Source organism: Miniopterus natalensis, chromosome 4 (genome assembly GCF_054644295.1).
Source record: "Miniopterus natalensis isolate mMinNat1 chromosome 4, mMinNat1.hap1, whole genome shotgun sequence".
NCBI lineage: Eukaryota > Metazoa > Chordata > Mammalia > Chiroptera > Miniopteridae > Miniopterus > Miniopterus natalensis.
In genome coordinates, this window is record NC_142084.1 from 68,090,690 (window position 1) to 68,110,011 (window position 19,322).

The following is a 19,322-nucleotide window of genomic DNA, read 5'->3' on the forward strand; positions in this document are numbered from 1 at the left end:
GTATCAAACTGTACTACAAGGCTATAGTAATAAAAACAGCATGGTACTGGCAAAAAACCCTACATAGATCAACGGAACAGAATAAAGAGTGCAGAAATAAAGACCGCACTTAGCATCACAGCAACATGAGAAGGCCTCCAGGTCTCTACCCTTGAAGTTATAAGTTGGACAGCTATAATTCAAAGAAGTCTCTGCTCAACACTCAAACACATCTGAGAGATCCATGCATTTAGACATATGAAGATGGGTATCTGGGAGTAAGTAGGGGAGGCCAAGCAGGAAGCAGGAAAATTACAGAGAGGAGAGCCACAGATGCACTCTAGGGCTTGCTGATGCCCAGAGGATGCAAGTGTAGTGAAGGGTTGGGGTGCCATCTTCACTGGGCAGACTGGATGGGCAGAGGCAGCAATCCAGCCTGAGTGTGTGGCTGTCATACATTGAGGCTCAGTCTGGGGTCAGGGGCAGAAAAGTGGTACAAAGGGTAGCTGTGGTGGACCAGCCACCATCACCAGGCAAACAAAGCCACAGACATGGGAATTTGCCCACCCTTACTTTTCTGAGGCACTCCCACCCCCGCCCCCAGCATTATAACCCTCACTTGGCAGATCACAAAGGGGCAGAAACAACATTCCAGCCCAGACGGGCAAGGTTCAGCAGTTGAGCATTGACCTAGGATCCAGGCGATCAGGGTTCAATTCCCGGTCAGGGCACATGTCCGGATTGCAGGCTGCAGCTGATCAATGACTCTCTCATCATTGATGTTTCTATCTCTCTCTCTCCCTCTCCTTTTCTCTCTCTGAAATCAATAAAGATATACTTTAAAAAAAAGAAAAAAAAAGGAAGAAACAACATTCCAGCCTAAGCAATCTGGAAACTCACAGTGATTGAACCCACTGGAAATAATAGAGCCAAAGACACACAAACCTGATTTGCCCTGCCCACCTCTCCCACACCCATCATGGTGGATCCTGGTAGAGATAGCTGTGACACATAACACAGTGTAGGGTGGCTGGCAGCTTCTGGTTGCAGGAAATTGATGCTGGGAACACACAGGCCATGACCCCATCAGCAACTGGACTGTAAAGAGGACATTTACCACCTCAGGCTTTCCCACTGTTGAGGCAACACCACCCCACAGATATCCCAGAGGTCCAAGTAGAAAACAAAAACTTGCACTATAGCACCACCTACTCAGTATGCTAAGTAAAATAAGCTGGTCAGAGAAAGACAAATACCATATGATTTCACTTATATGTGGAATCTAATGAACAAAATAAACAAAATAGAAATGGACTCATAGATACAGAGAACAGACAGACAGTGGTCAGAGGGGAGGGGCATCTGGGGTTCTGGGTAAAAAAGGTGAAGGGATTAACGAAAAGAAACAAAAGAACTGAGGCACAGACGACAGTATGGTGATTACTAGAGGGAAATGGGAGTTGGTGCAGGTAGAAGGTAAGTGGGGATAAATGGTGATGGAAGACTTGACTTGGGGTTGTGAACACACAATACAACATACAGATGATGCATTACAGGCTTGTACACTTGAAACATATATAATTTTATTAACCAATGTTACCCCAATAAATTCATATAAAAACAACAACAAAACTCACCTCTACTTACCAACCTGCTAAAGAGTTAAAATACACAAGTACTTAAAAATAGATTTCATTCCATCAAATGCCCAGGGAGAGAAATAATCCACTATCCATCATAAATAGCCAAGGTAACAAGTAGTTTAGAAAAGAAAAAAAAATCTCCAGAAAATAAAGACATGGAACACTGTGACTTAAATGACAGAGAATTCAAGATTGCAGTTCTCAAAAAACTTGACAAGATACAAGAAAACTCAGAAAGTCAGTTCAGTGAGCTCAGGAATAAAATCAACAAACAAAAGGAGTACTTTACCAAAGAGATTGAAACTATAAAAAGAAAAACAGAAAATCTAGAGCTGAAGAACCCAATAAATGACATGAAAAATAAATTACAGAGCTTAGAAAATAGAGCAGACAAGATGGAGGAAAGAATTAGTAACACTGATGACAGAAATCTAGAAATGACTCAGAAGAAGAGAGATACTTGAGAGTAAAAAAGAAAGAACCAGACAAGAACGATTTGATTCCACTTAGAGCAATATAAGAAAGGGTATACCAGAAGGAAAAAAGAGGGAGAAGAGAACAGAAAGGCTATTCAAAAATCAATGAGGCCTTGGCTGGTGTGGCTTAGTGGTTACACCAAAGGGTTTTGGGTTCGATTCCCAGTCAAGGGCACGTACCTGGGTTGCAGGTTCCATCCCGGGCCCGGTCAGCACATTTGGGAGGCAACCAATCCATGTCTATCTCTCACATAGATGTTTCTTTCTTTCTCTTTCCCTCCTTCACTCTCCCTCCCTCTCTCTCTAAAAATCAGTGGAAAAAAATATCCTTGGGTGAAGATTAACAGTAACAACAAATAAATCAATGAGAATTTCCCAAACCTAGAGAAAGAAATGGACTGGACCCTTGCATCCAAGCAGCTAACAGAACATCTAATTATCTCAATGCAAAAAAGACCTTCTATAAGACACACATTAAAACTGTCAAAAATTAATGACAAAGAGTTCTCAAGTCAGCCAGGCAAAAGAAGACAGTAATCAGAAAGAAAACCCAATTCATTATATTATCCCTGAATTCTTCAGCAAAAACCCTACAAGCTAGGAGAAAGTAGAATCAAATATTCAAAATACTGAAAGAGAGAAATCATCAGCCAAGAATAATTATACAGCAAAGTTATCTTTTAATCTTTTTAAAACTATTAAAAAATATATATCTTTATTGATTTCAGAGAGAGGAAGGGAGAGGGAGAGAGAGATAGAAATATCCCCTGCTGGGGATCAAGCCCACAACCTAGGCATGTGCCCTGAACAGGAATTGAACCTCAATCTCCAGGATCATAGGTGGGTGCTCAACCGCTGAGCCATGCTGGCCAGGTGCAAAGTTATCTTTTAGATATGAAGGAGAAACAAATGCTTTTCCAGACAAACAGAAGCTGAGGGAGTTTACCAACACAAGTTCTACATTACAAGAAATGCTGAACGAAGCTCTTCAATCTGAAATAAAAAGATAGGAAGGTCTGCACACTGAAGGGTCCCAGGTTTGATTTCGGCTAAGGACAGGTACCTCGTACCTCAGTTGCAGGCTCTATCCCGGCCCAGGTCAGGGCACATGAGGGAGGAGGCAACCAATCAATATGTCTCTTTCACATGGATGTTTCTTCCCTCCCTCCCTCCCTCCCTCCCTCCCTCCCTCCCTCCCTCCCTCCCTCTCTCTCTCTCTCTCACACACACACACACACACACACACACACACACACACACTCTCTCTCTCTCCCTCTCTCACACTCTCACTCTCTTTGTCTCTCTCCCTCCCTCCTGCTCTCTCTGAAAAGCAATGGAAAAAATATCCTCGGGTGAGGATTAAAAAAAAATAATAATAATAAAATAAATTACATAAGCCCAATGTTTGAACAATACAGCAAAATCACTCAAGGCCAGGGATAATGTGTGTGTGTGTGGGGGGGGGGGAACTGTAACTCACTTTTATTAGTTAAACCAGAAAAGCCCAAGTATCTGTTCCATTCAGAAAAAAAGGTGTCAGTTAATTACTATTCCATGGCAAGACATTGTTTTATAATAATCACTCTTGAACACGTCTGCTCTGCAAGTCAAAGCTCTGGAATTTCATTTCAAAGCACCCAAGAGTAAACAACAGACCTCAGAAATTTACTACACATGCTGAAGGGAAGAAAACAGTGAAACCAGAATTTTTAACAAATGAATTGGTAATACTGGAAAATTTCCCCCCTGAAATTCACCATTCTCTTGCCTGTTTGGAACTATAGAGTGTCCCCAAAAATGTATACACACACTTTGAATAATTATAAAGGTAGTGTTTATTAAAATACATTTCATTTTCAAAATTGAGCTATCAGCTGTTAAACATGTATACATTTTGGGGGGGACAGCCTGTATTTTTATACTTTAAGCTCTACTGATAAATACATTCCACCCCCATTAAAAAACGAAAACTTAAATCAATAAATCTTATCACGGTGACAAACCCAGGGAGGAGCAGTGTTAACAGGACAGATCATCCAGGAAAGATTTCAAAAAAATCTCCACCTAAAGGACTTCCCACTAGATCCTGGGGAAGAGGAAGGGGGTATTTCATACAACGTATTCCTGGTGGTTTTTCTCCCATCTCCTCTCACGTAAAATATTCACAGACCAAAAAATACATCTTTAAGAAACAGCCATTCATGACTGTGGAAAAAAAGATAAAAAAGAAAAATATTGGGACTGTTTCAGATGCACCACGGATGACAAATAGTGGATAATGACACTGAGTCAGAGAGGGGAAGTGCATTTGGGAGCGAGGGGAAGGATCTGGAAATTTAGGGATTTATTGCTAGCCCCAGGGGGAGCCTGGCTAGGGGAACAGGGTCATGGATTTGACACCCTGTTCCCCCAACATCTGCAAAACTGAGGGGGGAAAAACACCCCACAAGTGCTAACGGTGAGAAAGGAGAGATTCACACACCACAGCTCCTCCCACAGACAAACTCCGTAGCCGGAGTTACGACTGTCCCCTTATGACCCTCGCCGTCACGGCACGTCTGGGGAGACGCGGGGCATTCCAGGCCAGGCCGAGCGCGTCGCGTGGAGACGGGAAAAGGACGCCCCAGGTCCCGGCTGCCGGCCCAGCCCCCGCGCGGCGAGCCAGAAACGACGGGTCCTCGCGGCGGCCCGGGGCCCTCAGGTGGGCGCACTCGGACCTGACAGCCGGGAGGCCGGTCCGCCAGGCGGCTCCGGCGCTTCCGACCGGCACCATACCCCCATCTCCGTACCCTGCCCGCACACTCACCATTTCCAGGCTTCCTGAGTCTCCCTGAGTCCTGCCTACCGCTCACACGCCCGGAACAGGTTACAGCGCGACTGAGACGGTGGCAGAGGCACCTGGGACCGTGCAAGGCAGCCCCGGGGCGAGCTGTAGCGTTGCGGAGGGCGAAGCGACGCCCAAGCCCGTGCGGGACGTAGCCCCACCCCTCTGTCTCAGAGGGGCCTGTGATTGGGCAATTTGTAAGGCCGCGCCCCCGCGTGCCTGAGTGACAACCGCAGGGAGGACCTGTGGCTTAGCAGAACTAGCTTAGGTCTGAGGCCCGGGGCGAGTGCGCGTCCCCTCACCCCTACCCTCATCCTACCCCACCTACGTTTGCTTTTAAACGGAACTTTTTCCAGGCCCGCGGCGGACTCCTTTGTCTTTCCCACAGCTGTGTGAGAAGGCGTGGTCAGAGGTGTGCGCAGAGAATTCCCGGTTCCCTTTCAAGATGGAGCGAGTACGAACGAGTAGGTTAGGCCAGGCCACCCTGGAAACAAGAGGGTCCGAAGTCTTGCAGGAGACCAAGGGTTTGGCGTGAGGCTGCGACCTCACTCGTGCAACTGTGACCCTTTAGAAATAGACAACCTGACCTCCTGTAATAGAGTCTGGCTCCATTTCAGTCTTTTCTCCTTGGAAGCCTTGAACCTTCCACCCATCCCTGCCCCACCTCCTCTCATTTGGTCCGTAAGAGAAAGAATCCCAGGGCACCTGGCCCTGGCGGCGCTCTTCTCGATCTTACTGCAAGGTGTGAGATGTGTTCATTACATTCTCACGTGTATGTTTGACACTAAAGGAAATTTATTTTAGGTCAGTTTCTCCGTGTGTCCCTAGAAAACTTCGAAATATAAACGGATTTAATATCCCTAATGTTTAATTCCTGGTATAAGCAAAACTATTATAAATCGTCATGTAACTTTGCGATACACTTGAAAACTTTCTCAGTTTACAAAGATTACGAGATGATTTGATATACATATACTGCATTGTACAATTTAACTATCACTGTCAGTCTTCCCATCTTCCTCCTCCAATCCCCTGGACAATTACTAATCTACCTTCTGTCTAATACATGGTCTTCATGACTGACTTCACTCACTTAGCATAATTTTTTTTCAAGGCACATCCCAGTTGTAGCTTGTATCAATACTTCATTTGTTTTTATGTTTGAAGAATATTCCATTGTATCCACCGAAAATCAGTACTGAGCAGGTGTTTGTTATCGCCCTGGGTTCTTGTGATCTCCCAGGATAGAAATCAAAAGACATCACCAAAACCAATATACAATTTTGGCTGGGAATTAACACAGGGTCTTCTGCATGGCAGGTGATAATTCCACCACTAAGCCATCTGGGTTTTAAGGAAATTCCAAGGTAGAAATTAACGTAGTTTACCACAAGAATTAGGACTCAGGTGAAGGTTTATTAAATAGCTCTTGTGCCAAGGGAGACAACATTTAAAGGGAAAAGGAGAAATGCTGCTCTCTGAACAAAAGCCAGGGAACAGTTTTAAGGATCTTGAAGCAGGAAAGATAACATCTCAGTGTGATGTTTAAGTATATAGATAGAGGTAGGGAATTTTGGGGCCTGCCAGTGGAACTACAAGCTTCTTCAGGGGTGGCATACCTTATTAGCACATTAAATCTCCATTTAGGGATGTGTTTTTTAGCACTTAAATGAGGGAGGGTCAGCGGAAAAAAGTCTTGTTTGCTAGATCACATGCTGACTGAAAGGCACAAAATTTAAGGCCATCAAAGTAAATCTTGTAGATGGCAATGTCTTCAGTCTAGTGGCTAATTGGCTGTAAAAAGAAGGGAAAATAGGAGAGATTCCAAGATGGTGGCAGATTAAGGGAAAGCTTCACTGACACTCTTCCTGGACCAAACTGGAATTACAACTAAGATATAGAAAACCCATCCTGAATAATCAACTAAAGATTAGCTGGAGAGCACCCTCATAGCCAAGGACAAAAAGCGGAGATGGCACAGAAACTGGTAGGAAGTGTGAAGGTGTGACAGGGCTGGCTGGCCTCCCACAGACAGTAGCTGAAGGTCTGGAGGGATATCTCAGCTATGGGGGGTTCTCACTAACTTTGGGGCGTAAACCCCAAGCTGTGCTTCCCAGCCCAGAGCACCAGAACTGAGAAGGGTGCCCATATAACATCTGGCTGTGAAAAGCAGCAGGGTTTCTGTCTGCTAGGGAGAGACAGCAGGGTATGCAGGCACCCTCTTAAAGGGCCAATGCACAATATTTCATATGTAGCCACTGAACTGGGGCTTTAGCAGAGTGGATTAAAGCTGTGGGAGGAGAATCCAGGGTTTGGGATCTCTGGAGATAGAGCTGGGATTCCTGTGCTGAGTCATTCCCCCAGAGTGCAGCAGACCTCTTTCTCAGGCAGACCTTCATCATCCAGGTAGCTTTTGCCTGGAGGGGAAGCAATTGTCCCACCCTGTGGAGTTTACACTTTGCTGTGGTCTATAGTCTGAGGCTCATTAAGGGACTAACAATCAGCCTGTAGGCAAAGGTGGATCTCTGGATGCTTTGAGTCTTTGCCTGATCGGCTTCTGGAACTGGGGCTAGGAAAAGCAGACTTTGGTAGGCATCTTGGTCCTTTCTAAACACACCCAGCCCCAGCAGAGGGAGCCATAAGCTGTGGGTTGTTGATAGCTCCAAACAGGGTACTCATGGCCAGTCACAAATAGCCTCTGACATTGGCCTGCTCCAGAGACCCTCCAAAGAGAATGGGAGTCCTAAAGATCTACTTAATACATAGAAACAAACCCAAACAAGGCAGCCGACCCCCCAAAAAACAAAACCAACAAATCCCAAATGAAAGAACAAAAGAATTCTCCAGAAGAAGAGCTAAATGAAATGGAGATAAGCAATCTATCAGATACAGAGTTTAGAATACTGATGGTAAGGATACTCAACAGCATGAGAAAATATATGGAAACTATGAAGGAAATTAAGAATAACATAGCAGAAATAAAGACCACACTGGAAGGAATAAACAGCAGATTAGTGGAAGCTCAGGATTGGATCAGCGAATTAGAAGACAGGGTAGGAAAAAATCACTTAATCAAAGATCCAAAAGGAAAAAACAATTAAAAAACAGGAGGACAACTTAAGGGAGCTGTGAGTCAACATGAAATGTAACAATATTTGCATTATAGGAATGCCAGAAAGGGAAGAAAGTAAGCAAGGGATAGAGAACCTGTTTGAAGAAATAATGGCAGAAAACTTCCCTAATCTGGTGAAGGAAAAAGTCACACAAGTTCAGGAGACACAGTGAGTCCCAAGCAAGAAGAACCCAAAGAGGCCCACGCCCAGACACATCATAATTAAAATGCCAAAAATTCAAGACAGAGATAATCTTAAAGCCAGTAAGAGAAAAGCAATCTGTTACCTATGAAGGAGCTCCCAGAAGGCTGTCTGCTGATTTCTCATCAGAAACTCTACAGGCTAGAAGGGAATGGCATGAAGTATTCAAGGTAATGCAAAACAAGGATCTGAAACCAAGACTACTCTATCCAGCAAGGCTATCATTCAAAACAGATGGTGAAATAAAGAGCTCCCCAGACAAAAAAAGGCTAAAGGCGTTTATCACCACCAAACCAGTATTGCAAGAAATGTTAAAGGGACTGCTGTTAATAAGAAGCTGAAATAGAAAGAGAAACATAGGCACAAAGAAATAAAATGGCAGTAAATCAGTACCTACCAATAATAACCTTAAATGTAAATGGATTAAATGATCCAACAAAAAGACATAGGGTAGCTGAATGAATTAGAAAACATGGCCCAAATATATACTGTCTATAACAGAGACTCACCTCAGAACAAAAGACTCACACAAGATGAGTGAAGACATGGAAAAAATTTGTCCATGCAAATGGAAATGAGAAAAAGCTGGGGTAGCAGTACTCATTTCTGACAAAATAGACTTCAAAATGAAGACCATAACAAGAGAAAAGAAAGGTCACCACATAATACTAAAGGGATCAGCCCAACAAGATATAACTCTGGTAAACATATATGCACCCAATATAGGAGCACCTAAGTATATATTAAAAAAAACTTCTGGAGGACTTTAAGGGAGAGATCGACAGCAATACAGTCATAGTAGGGGCTTTAATATCATACTGACTTCACTGGATAGCTCTTCCAGACAAAAAATCAACAAGGAAACAGTGACTCTAAGTGACATACTAGGTCAGATGGATTTAATTGACATTTACAGAACATTTCACCCCAAGCTGCAGAATATACATTCTTCTCAAGTGCACACGTGTCATTCTCCAAGACAGACCACATGTTAGGACACAAAACAAGTCTCCACAAGTTCAAGAAGATTGAAATCATATCAAGCATCTTCTCGTACATTTACACCATAGAATACTATGCAGCTGTAAAAATGAAGGATCCCTTACCCTTTGAGATAGCACAGCATGGTGAGGCCTGGAGAGTATTATAATAAGTGAAATAAGCCAGTCAGAGAAAGACAAGTATCACATCACCTCACCTATATGTGGAATCTAATGAACAAAATAAACTGACAAACAAAAGAGATCCAGAGACATAGAAGCATAGAACAAACTGAATCTCAGAGGGAAGGGGCGAGACAGAGGAGGGAAGAGATTAACCAAAGAATTTATGTGCATATATGCATAATCCATGGGCACAGACAATAGTGTGGTGAAGGCCTGGGGAGGGGGCAGGAGTGGGGTGGAGGGGGTCAATAGGGGGAAGAAAGGGGACATCTGTAATACTTTCAACAATTTTTTTTTTAAAAAGTCACCTGTATGATCACCAAAGGTTACAACCTCTGAAGCAACAGAGTTAAGGAAAAGACACCAACTTCTGAACACAATGTTCTTCCAAAAGATACTGGAAAACAAACACACGCACACAAATGAACCCCTGCAACTATGGAGGATCCCCAACCATCATCATCATCATCTGCTCCTGACATCCAACTATCAAACTGTCATGGTTCGATAATTCGGGATCATTCGAAGCAGATGATTCTCCTGATGTGCTGTCATAAGGTCAGTAGCAGTCTAATGCAATATCACAATGCTTACATCATTCACCTCATTTCATCTCATCATGTAGGCATTTTGTCATCTCACATCATCACAAGAGTCACTACAGCACAATAAGTTATTTAGAGAGGCCACATTCCCATAACTTTTTTTACAGTATATCCTATAATTGTTCTATTTTATTAGTTGTTGTTAATGCCTTACTATACCTAATTTATAAATAAACTTATCAAAGGTATATATGTACAGGAAAAACATTAGTAAACATATATGCAGTTTGGTATTATCCATGGTTTCCGATATCCACTGGGAGTCTAGGAACATTTACCTTGCAGATAAGGAGGGACTACTGTACTAAAATTCACACACCCCTCTAACTACAGATGTGATCTGGTGGGTTTTGGCAGGAGGGGATTGAAAAAATTATGATTTAATTTTTTTTTGGATTAGAAATGAATAAGAAACTAGACTCGTGACAAAAATTGTACCTATAAAAATAATTTGCCTGAGGGAAAATACCTGAATTTGTATGCACATTATAATATTGATTCAGAATATATAGAGATTAAATAGATAAAATTACACAATAACCTAAAAATCCATAATTACAATAAGATTCTCATGTATAAACTCAGGAAATAAAAAACACAATAATATTTCTAAGCATATGAGTATCTGTTAAACAGTTAATAAAATGTTTCTAAGAAAAACTACAGAAGCATTCATTGGAGGAAAAAAGCACAAACTTTCTTTCAATCACGTACAATAAAAAATAACTGAATGTATATTGAGGGACTGAGTGCAGCTCTGAGTAACAGGAAACACCCAGAATCTGCCTGATATGAGGCAGGTGCCGATTCTCACATGGAAGGACTGGCTCAGAGCAGTCACTGCACATGCAGCAGAGGAACAAATTCCCACATGGCTCTTTTTGACTGCACCACTGCAGCTGTCATTGTGGAATCAGGAACACATAGTCACTAGTGGCATTAACAGAACAAGGTATTTATTATACAAATTAGACCCTAGAGAAATACAATCTAGAGAAGAGTGGAGTTAGTGTTTCAGAGAACACTCCCAATGATGAGAGTCTATACTTATTGCCTGGTAGACACATGAGGGCTTGCAGGAGAATTCAAACTGAACTGAATCTTTAGAGTTGAACTTTGGAGACAGTTGTAGAAGTCAAAAGGTGAAATCAAACAGAAGTTAAGCAGTGACTGGTGGTTTTGAATATAAACTACAGTTTATATTCAATATCATTATTATTATTATTTGTTAAATATATCTTTATTGATTTCAGAGAGAGGAAAGGAGAGGGAGAGAGAGAGATAGAAACATCAATGATGAGAGAGTCATTGATCGGCTAGCCCGCAACCTGGGCATGTGCCCTGACCGGGAATTGAACCCTGACCGCCTGGATCCTACCTAGGTCGATGCTCAACCACTGAGCCACGCCCGGCCGGGCTATATTCAATATTATTTTGTATTAGTTTCAGGTGTGCAGCACAGTCGTCAGTCAGTCATATACTTTACAAAGTATTCCCCCCGGTATTTCCAGTACCCACCTGGCACCATACATAGATAATAGAATATTATTGACTATGTTCCCTATGCTGCACTTTACATCCCCATGACTATTCTGTAACTACCAATTTGTACTTCTCAATCCCTTCACCTTTTCACCCAGTCCCCCAACTCTCTGGCTACCACCAGTCTACGCTCTGTATCTAGAGTCTGTTTCAATTTTGTTTATTCATTTATTTTGTTCTTTAGATTCCACATGTCAGTAAAATCACATAGTATTTGTCTTTCTCTGACTGACTTATTTCACTTAGCATAATACCCTGTAGGTCCAGGGTATTTGACAGAATGATATGATTTCATTCTTTTTATGGCTGAGGAGGATATTCTTGTCAGAGCAAAGAAAGAGGAAAATGGTCTGGAAGCAAGTGTTTGCAAAGGCCCTTTGCATCTCTTGTTTTATTTATACAGGTGGCCCTAAAACCTGCCTAATCCTATTTCTCTCCTGTGTTCCAAGTTGCACGTAAGATAGGCTTTGGTGAATTCTAACATGGTACCAACAGAGTCTAGAAACTGTACTTCACAACATTACTCAAGGAGGCTCATCTCCAACTCTAGATTTTATTGTCTTATCATAGGTCTCTCTTTTTAATGCAAACTCCATAGCCCAACCAGAAGGAATCAGAAAGAATGAAGGACGACAGATGAAAACAATTCATGAGACTATACTCTATGAAGAACTTTGCACTCTTACAAATTTATTAAATGGCAAGAAAAACAAAATAAGGCTATTCAGGCAAATAAAAAGGTAGTTTTCTATTAAAGAAAGATGGAATATATACATATATATGTATACACACACACGTATACGCATGTATACACACATGCACGTGCACACATGCACACACACACACACACAATATATATATAAAAGGATAAAACATATCCAGTACTTGTTACAGAAGGCCAGTAGGGGGAAAAACCCAACCAAAATGCTATTTTTTTTCAATAGTCCTATTCTTATAGATCAATTACAAAATTATGTAAAAATTAAACCTACTGGCATGTTAGAAATACACTTCAATTCACCCATGGATCTACAGAATTACCTCACTTCAATATTTACTTGTAAAAGTAAGTAGAACTCCACACTACAGAGAGAATTACTTAAAAATTAAGTCAGTGCCTGGCCGGGTGTGGCTCAGCGGTTGAGCATCGACCTAGGATCCAGGAGGTCGCGGTTCGATTCCCGGTCAGGGCACATGCCCAGGTTGTGGGCTCTATCCCCAGTCGGAGGCGTGCAGGAGGCGGCCGATCAATGACTCTCTTATCATTATGTTTCTATCTCTCTCTCTCCCCCTCCTTTCCTCTCTCTGAAATCATTTCCTCTCTCTGAAAGATTTTTAAAAAACCTTTAATTTTTAAAAAAATTAAGTCAGTAACTATAAGAACATATATATGTATAACCTTTACCACATTTTTTTCATATTGTTAAATTTCTAGCATATCCTACATGAATTAATTTTCAACAGGCTACCCATACTAGTTACATTAATATGATTTATTTCCAATGCAGTTTTCACATCACTTTGAAAACATTTGTTAAAATTAACCTTATTTTTTTCATTTATACAATTTCTACCTAGTATTCATTCTCACATGATTTTGTAGGGATTTGAGACAAATGAAGGTTTTCCTATATTATTTGCATTTAGAACTTTTTCCACTGCGAGGTTTTTTGTGTGTGTGGCTTCCCAAAGAAATGAGATAGCTAAAGGCTTTTTCACATAAGGTATCTCTCCAGTGCGCATTCTTACATGTCTACTAAAGGCTTTCACACATTCTTTATATTCATAGACTTTTTCTTAGGTATGAGTTCTTTCATGATTTCGTAAAGAACTAGGACGACTAAAGGCTTTACTACAATTTTTACACTGATAGGGTTTCTCTCCAGTGTGAGTTCTTTCATGTGTTCGCAATGAACTAGGACAATCAAAAGCTTTCCCACATTCCTTACATTTACAAGGTCCATCTCCAGTGTGCTTTATCATATGTCTTTGAACATTGGAAAGAGAAATGAAGGCTTTCCCACATTCCTTACATTCATAGGGTTTCTCTCCACTATGAGCTCTTTCATGTTTTTGAATGGAACTGAGGTAAGTGAAGGCTTTCCCACATTGCTTACATTCATAGGGTTTCTCCCCAGTATGACTTCTTTTATGTTTCTGAAGGGAACAGGGAAAACTGAAGGCTTTACCACATTCCTTACATTCATGAGGCTTTTTTCTAGTATGAGTTCTTTCATGATTTTGAAGGAATCTGGGAGTACTGAAGGATTTGCCGCATTCCTTACATTCATATGGCTTTTCTCCACTATGTGTGCTTTCATGATATTGAAAGTAATTTGGGCAATCAAACACTTTTCCACACTCCTTACATTTATAAGGCCCATCTCCAGTGTGTTTCATCATGTGTCTTCGAAAGTTGGTAAGAGAACTCAAGGCTTTCCCACATTCCTTACATTCATAGGGTTTCTCTCCAGTATGATTTCTTTCATGTTTTCTAAAGTAACTTGGACAACTGAAGGACTTCCCACATTCCTTACATTCATAGAGTTTCTCTCCAGTATGACTTCGCTCATGTTTTCGAAAATAACTTGGACAACTGAAGGCTTTACCACATTTTTTACATTCATAGGGCTTTTCTCCACTATGTCTCCTTTCATGACTTCGAAAGGATCTGGAACAACTGAAGGCTTTACCACACTGCTTACATTCATAGGGTTTCTCTCCAGTATGAATTCTTTTATGTTTTCGAAAGTAACTTGGACAACTGAAAGCTTTGCCACATTTTTTACATTCATAGGGCTTTTCTCCACTGTGACTCCTTTCATGACTTTGAAAGGATGTAAAGCAGCTGAAGGCTTTATCACATTGCTTACATTCGTACGGTTTCTCTCCAGTATGACTTCTTTCATGTTTTCGAAAGTAACTGGGACAACTAAAAGCTTTACCACATTGCTTACATTTATACGGTTTCTCTCCTGTGTGAGATATTTCATGAGTTCTACAGTAACTGAGACAACTGAAAGCTTTACCACAGTGCTTACATATATAGGGTTTCACTCCAGTGTGAATCCTTTCATGTCTTCGAAAGGATTGGCGATACTTGAAGGCTTTCCCACATTCCTTACATTTATATGGCTTTTCTTCATATTCCTGATAATCATATGGTTTGGGTGTACTGTGAGATCTCATATGCCTACTAAAGAATGAATGATTCATGAAGACTCCACATACACTGCATTCACATAGTTTTAGTCCAGTAGAAGTTTTCTTTTTCTGATTGTGATTTGGAATCTGGTTGAAGTTTTCTCCATACTGACTACCTTGTTTACTTTTACCCAGTCTCTCTATTATATGACTGCTGTAAAAAGTGAAAAGCATATTATTAATATCTTATTTATTAATAATTTTACCATAATCAAGGAAACTATAAGTTTTCAGTGCTTTCTGACTGTTTGAAAGTGCTAAATGTTTTGCAAGAGGGCTCAATCATAACTATTATCAAAACAGTGTATTCATAAGTGAGGTTTCAAAATACTATTTCCAAATGTGCTAATTTTGAAACACTAAACATCTAAGTCACATGTGAGAAAAAAAATTATGATAAAAATATTGTAATAATAATAAATAACTTTAAAACTTGGCTGATCTGTTTTATGTGCTGTTTTAAATATTTCATGACATACTAAGATTCATGGGACACTGCCTTCTCATGTGAGTGTGACTCACCTCAAATCTGTCCCATAATTTTCATAGTGATCTTCAATGTTATGATCTTTACATATTTCTCCTAAAATGCAGACCAGGAAAAATTATAAACTATAAAACCTCATAGGAAAAAAAACTAAAACAAAAAAATAATAATAAAAGAAAGAAAAAGAACTTATAGAAAAACTGTTACATAATAAATCCATGATGAGCTGTGACTATGACTGGTTTATTTACCAATGTATTCACTTTCCACATTCCACTCCTTGGAAATCCATTGATGAGCAAGCAGCACTGGTTTTCTAATTGACTAAACAAGTAAGTAAGAATGTTGTCATCCCTACCTACTGAGGCCAAGTTCCTGAAGGTTTCCCTCATCACATCTCTGTAGAGTTTCTTCTGTGAAGAATCCAGTAAAGCCCACTCCTCCAGGGTGAACTTCACACTCACATCCTCAAAGGCCACTGAGTCCTAAAACATCCCAAATATGTATACAAGAGAATGGGTGAGATGAACGGCACTAGAAATTGATATTCACCTCATAACAAGTTCACACATGACACTGGATTCTCAACATTTGTTTTATGACTTTGTTGTCAGAACTATTACTATCGGTCCACATTCACTTCCTCATAAATTTAACAACGTCATGAACACATGGAATTTATTACTATCTTTTTCTTGTGATCACATCAGTATTCACTGCTGTCTCATGTTAGGATACAAAGCATCTTAGGGAAATGAGAGAAATGCTATACAAATGAGACAAATACTCCCATTTTAAGCACATTAATACACTGTGAGAAAAACTTTTCATATCCTTCTTTAATACCCACCATATAATGCATCACTCCATGAAGCACAGCATCATATCTGCATGAGCTCATAATGAATAAAACACAGTGAAGAACTGGAAGCTTTTTCTTCTAATCATCAAATATGAGAGGCCAGGAGGGCTGTGGAATCCAACTTGGAACAAGATCCAGTAGGCAATATTATTCTAAAGGACTCTATAACATTAGAAGTATTCAGATCCAGTTGGCTGAATGAAAATACTCTTGTGAAGCAGAATGAATTATAATTGGTTTGTAAAATAAATATCCCAATCAGTTTTACCTTCTTTTCTCTGTGTCATTTCATGGGGCTAGGAAATTATTTGGAAGATACAGCTCAGACATGAGGAAGAAGGCATGACAACTTAGACATCTCCCAAATCCCTATACCCATGAGCCTCAGGGTTGCTTCCCACCAGTTTTTAGGATACACAGGCACACACACTGAGATGATAATATCACAGAGAAGGTCTTCCCAGCAGAATCAAAACACTGTAACCTAGGGTTTGATGACCTTGAGGGACAGGTTAAGACTCCAAGGGAGTTCACTGAAGTCCACAAGAGTTTGATAAATTTGTATATGATTATAAAATACGTAGTGTTCAACAGTGCTTTCCTCCAAAAACATAAAATCCCCTTTCTCTAACTTCAGCAGCAAGTGATACTCAACCAGCCACTCTAGAGCCTCTCCTCACAACTTCTCTCATTTCCAAGTTCCCATGTAGGAACAGCGTGACCACCCATTCCCTTGAGCAAAGGGAACCCAAGTGGTACAATCCCCCTAAATGCTGGTCCCTGAAAGAGATAAATAACCCATGGATGTCTATGTGTAGGGAACAGAGAAAAGGCTCCCACTCATCAATTCTAATACAAAAAACTGATCTATTCAGTAGAACAACAAAATAGGAACACCTCTCTTGTGAGCCCAGGGAGTAAAAGGAACTATCTGGCTCAGCCCTAATTACTCTTTCTGCAGCGAAACTGTAGTGCTTACTCATAAAAAAAGTCCTGCTACCTAATGTGCAGAAGACAGTGAACATCAGCAGGCCCAAGATTACATATCTTTACAAACTCTGTCTAACAAAGTTTGTCTTTTGCTGGTATATGGGAACTGAAATTTCACTAGTGACCCCAACATCCTCACAGATAATAATAGTGCCTCAGTATGGCTAAAGCATTAATGCAAACAATATGGCATATAGTAAACTCCTGTTCTTTTGAGAATCTGTAATTTACATTTGTCAGATGCTGCTCACATAATTAGCCCCCAGCAACACTCTGGGCACTGAGTCTCTACTGAGCTTCCCTGGTAGACAGTAATTCACATTTCTTGTTTGAAGAACTGAGTCCATCCTGTGTGACTGATTACATTAAGAGACAACATCTGAATCCTTGCTCCTCAGTTCCTCCACACTAAATTAATTCAGTAGCAAACAAAACTAATGAGTGTTTAGTGATCAAGTAAATTTAAATTTTTTTCTTGGGTAACACCAGATATCACCTCTCTCAAATAATATCTTTATAAAATTTCATGAATTCCCAAAATAGACCCAGTAGGAGGTACAAATGTCCAAAAATGGACAAAGTTTTCTACAGAACAAAGTGGCAGCCTACCTAACATACACCAAAGGTTTTTAAGCTAGTACTCCAGACAGTACACTCTTACTGATAAACAAAAAGACCAAAAGAAAGGAAAGGTTCTTCCATGGGCTGACATTTAATATAAAGAGTTGGTCAAGGACAGAGAGGGCATTGTAAAGCAGCAGCAAACATAAGGAACACTTTATAACCTAGGCCAAGGGAAATCTGTTAACCAACCTGAAGAAATGTATTGTATTCCTCTTTATTCCAAGGACAATAGCCAATTCACTGTAGATTTAAGTGTGAAAAATGAAACTAGGCCACTTTTAAAAGTCATATAGTGATGCAAATATAGGAAAATTTTCTTATATAAGAAAAAGAGAGTGGTTTCCGAGGTGGTGTGAGGTAGAGGAGGGCTCCAAATGGGTTGCAGCCGCAGCCGCTCCCCGCGGAGGGAGCGGAGGTGGTCCCGGTCTACTTCCCCAGACAGAGAATGCAGGCTCTGAGATACGTCCTGGTCCAGGGAGAGAGACAGGAGGAGGAGTCACTCTCGATCCCCACACAGAAGACGCTCCAGATGATGACATGATATTGTACATAGAAAACCCCAAAGACTCCATCAAAGTACTACTAGATTTGATAAAGGAATTTGTCAAGGTAGCTGGATACAAAATCAACATTAGGAAATCAATGGCATTCTTACACACCAACAGAGAGAGAAACTAAAAAAGCAATACCATTTACCATTGCAACTAAAAAAATAAGATACCTAGGAATAAACTTAACCAAGGATGTAAAAGACCTGTACTCAGAAAACCACGTGACACTGAAAAAAGAAATAGAGGAAGATTTAAACAAGTGGAAGAATATACCATGCTCATGGATTGGAAGAATTAATATAATTAAAATGTCCATACTACCCAAAGCAATTTATAAATTCAATGCAATTCCTATTAAATACCAACAGCATATTTCACAGACCTAGAACAAACATTTCGAAAATTTATATGGAACCAAAAAAGACCCCGAATAGCTGCAGCCATCTTGAGAAAAAAGAACAGAGTGGGAGGGATCACATTACCAGACTTCAAACTGTATTACAAAGCCACTGTAATCAAAACGGCCTGGTATTGGTACAACAACAGGCATATAGATCAATGGAACAGAACAGAGACCCCAGAAATAGACCCACGCCATTATGGTCAGTTAATATTTGACAAAGGAGGCAAGAGTATCCAATGGAGTAAAGACAGTCTCTTCAATAAGTGGTGCTGGGAAAATTGGACAGATACATGCAAAAGAATGAAACTAGACCACCAAGTTTCACCATACACAAAAATAAACTCAAAATGGACAAAAGACTTAAATGTAAGTCACAAAACCATAAAAATCCTGGAAGAAAACATAGGCAGTAAAGTCACAGACATCCCATGAAGTGGACTTTTCAGTGATACATCTCCTAGGGCAAGAGAAACAAAAGAAAAAATAAACATATGGGACTACATCAAACTAAAAAGCTTCCGCACAGCAAAAGAAAACAGCCTCAAAATACAAAGGAAACCCATGGTCTGGGAAAGCATATTTGCCAAGGATGTATCTGATAAGGGGCTAATTTCCAAAGTGTACAAAGAACTCATAGTACTCAGCAAGAGTA

At 40.5% G+C, this 19,322-nt stretch overlaps 2 protein-coding genes across 2 annotated transcripts in view; both read right to left on the bottom strand.

Moving 5' to 3' along the window:
- LOC107533262 (uncharacterized) overlaps window positions 1-19,322 on the bottom strand; it is a 36,738-nt gene that overhangs the window by 7,727 nt on the left and 9,689 nt on the right. The gene's annotated exons all lie outside the window — the stretch shown is intronic.
- LOC107533264 (uncharacterized) lies at window positions 11,581-18,670 on the bottom strand. The gene is made up of 4 exons (XM_016207866.2): window positions 16,091-18,670; window positions 15,599-15,725; window positions 15,276-15,336; window positions 11,581-14,907 (listed from the first exon to the last, which is right to left on the bottom strand). The coding sequence occupies exons 1-4, from the start codon at window positions 16,139-16,141 to the stop codon at window positions 13,347-13,349; spliced, it is 1,800 nt and encodes a 599-aa protein (XP_016063352.1). The 5' UTR covers window positions 16,142-18,670; the 3' UTR covers window positions 11,581-13,346.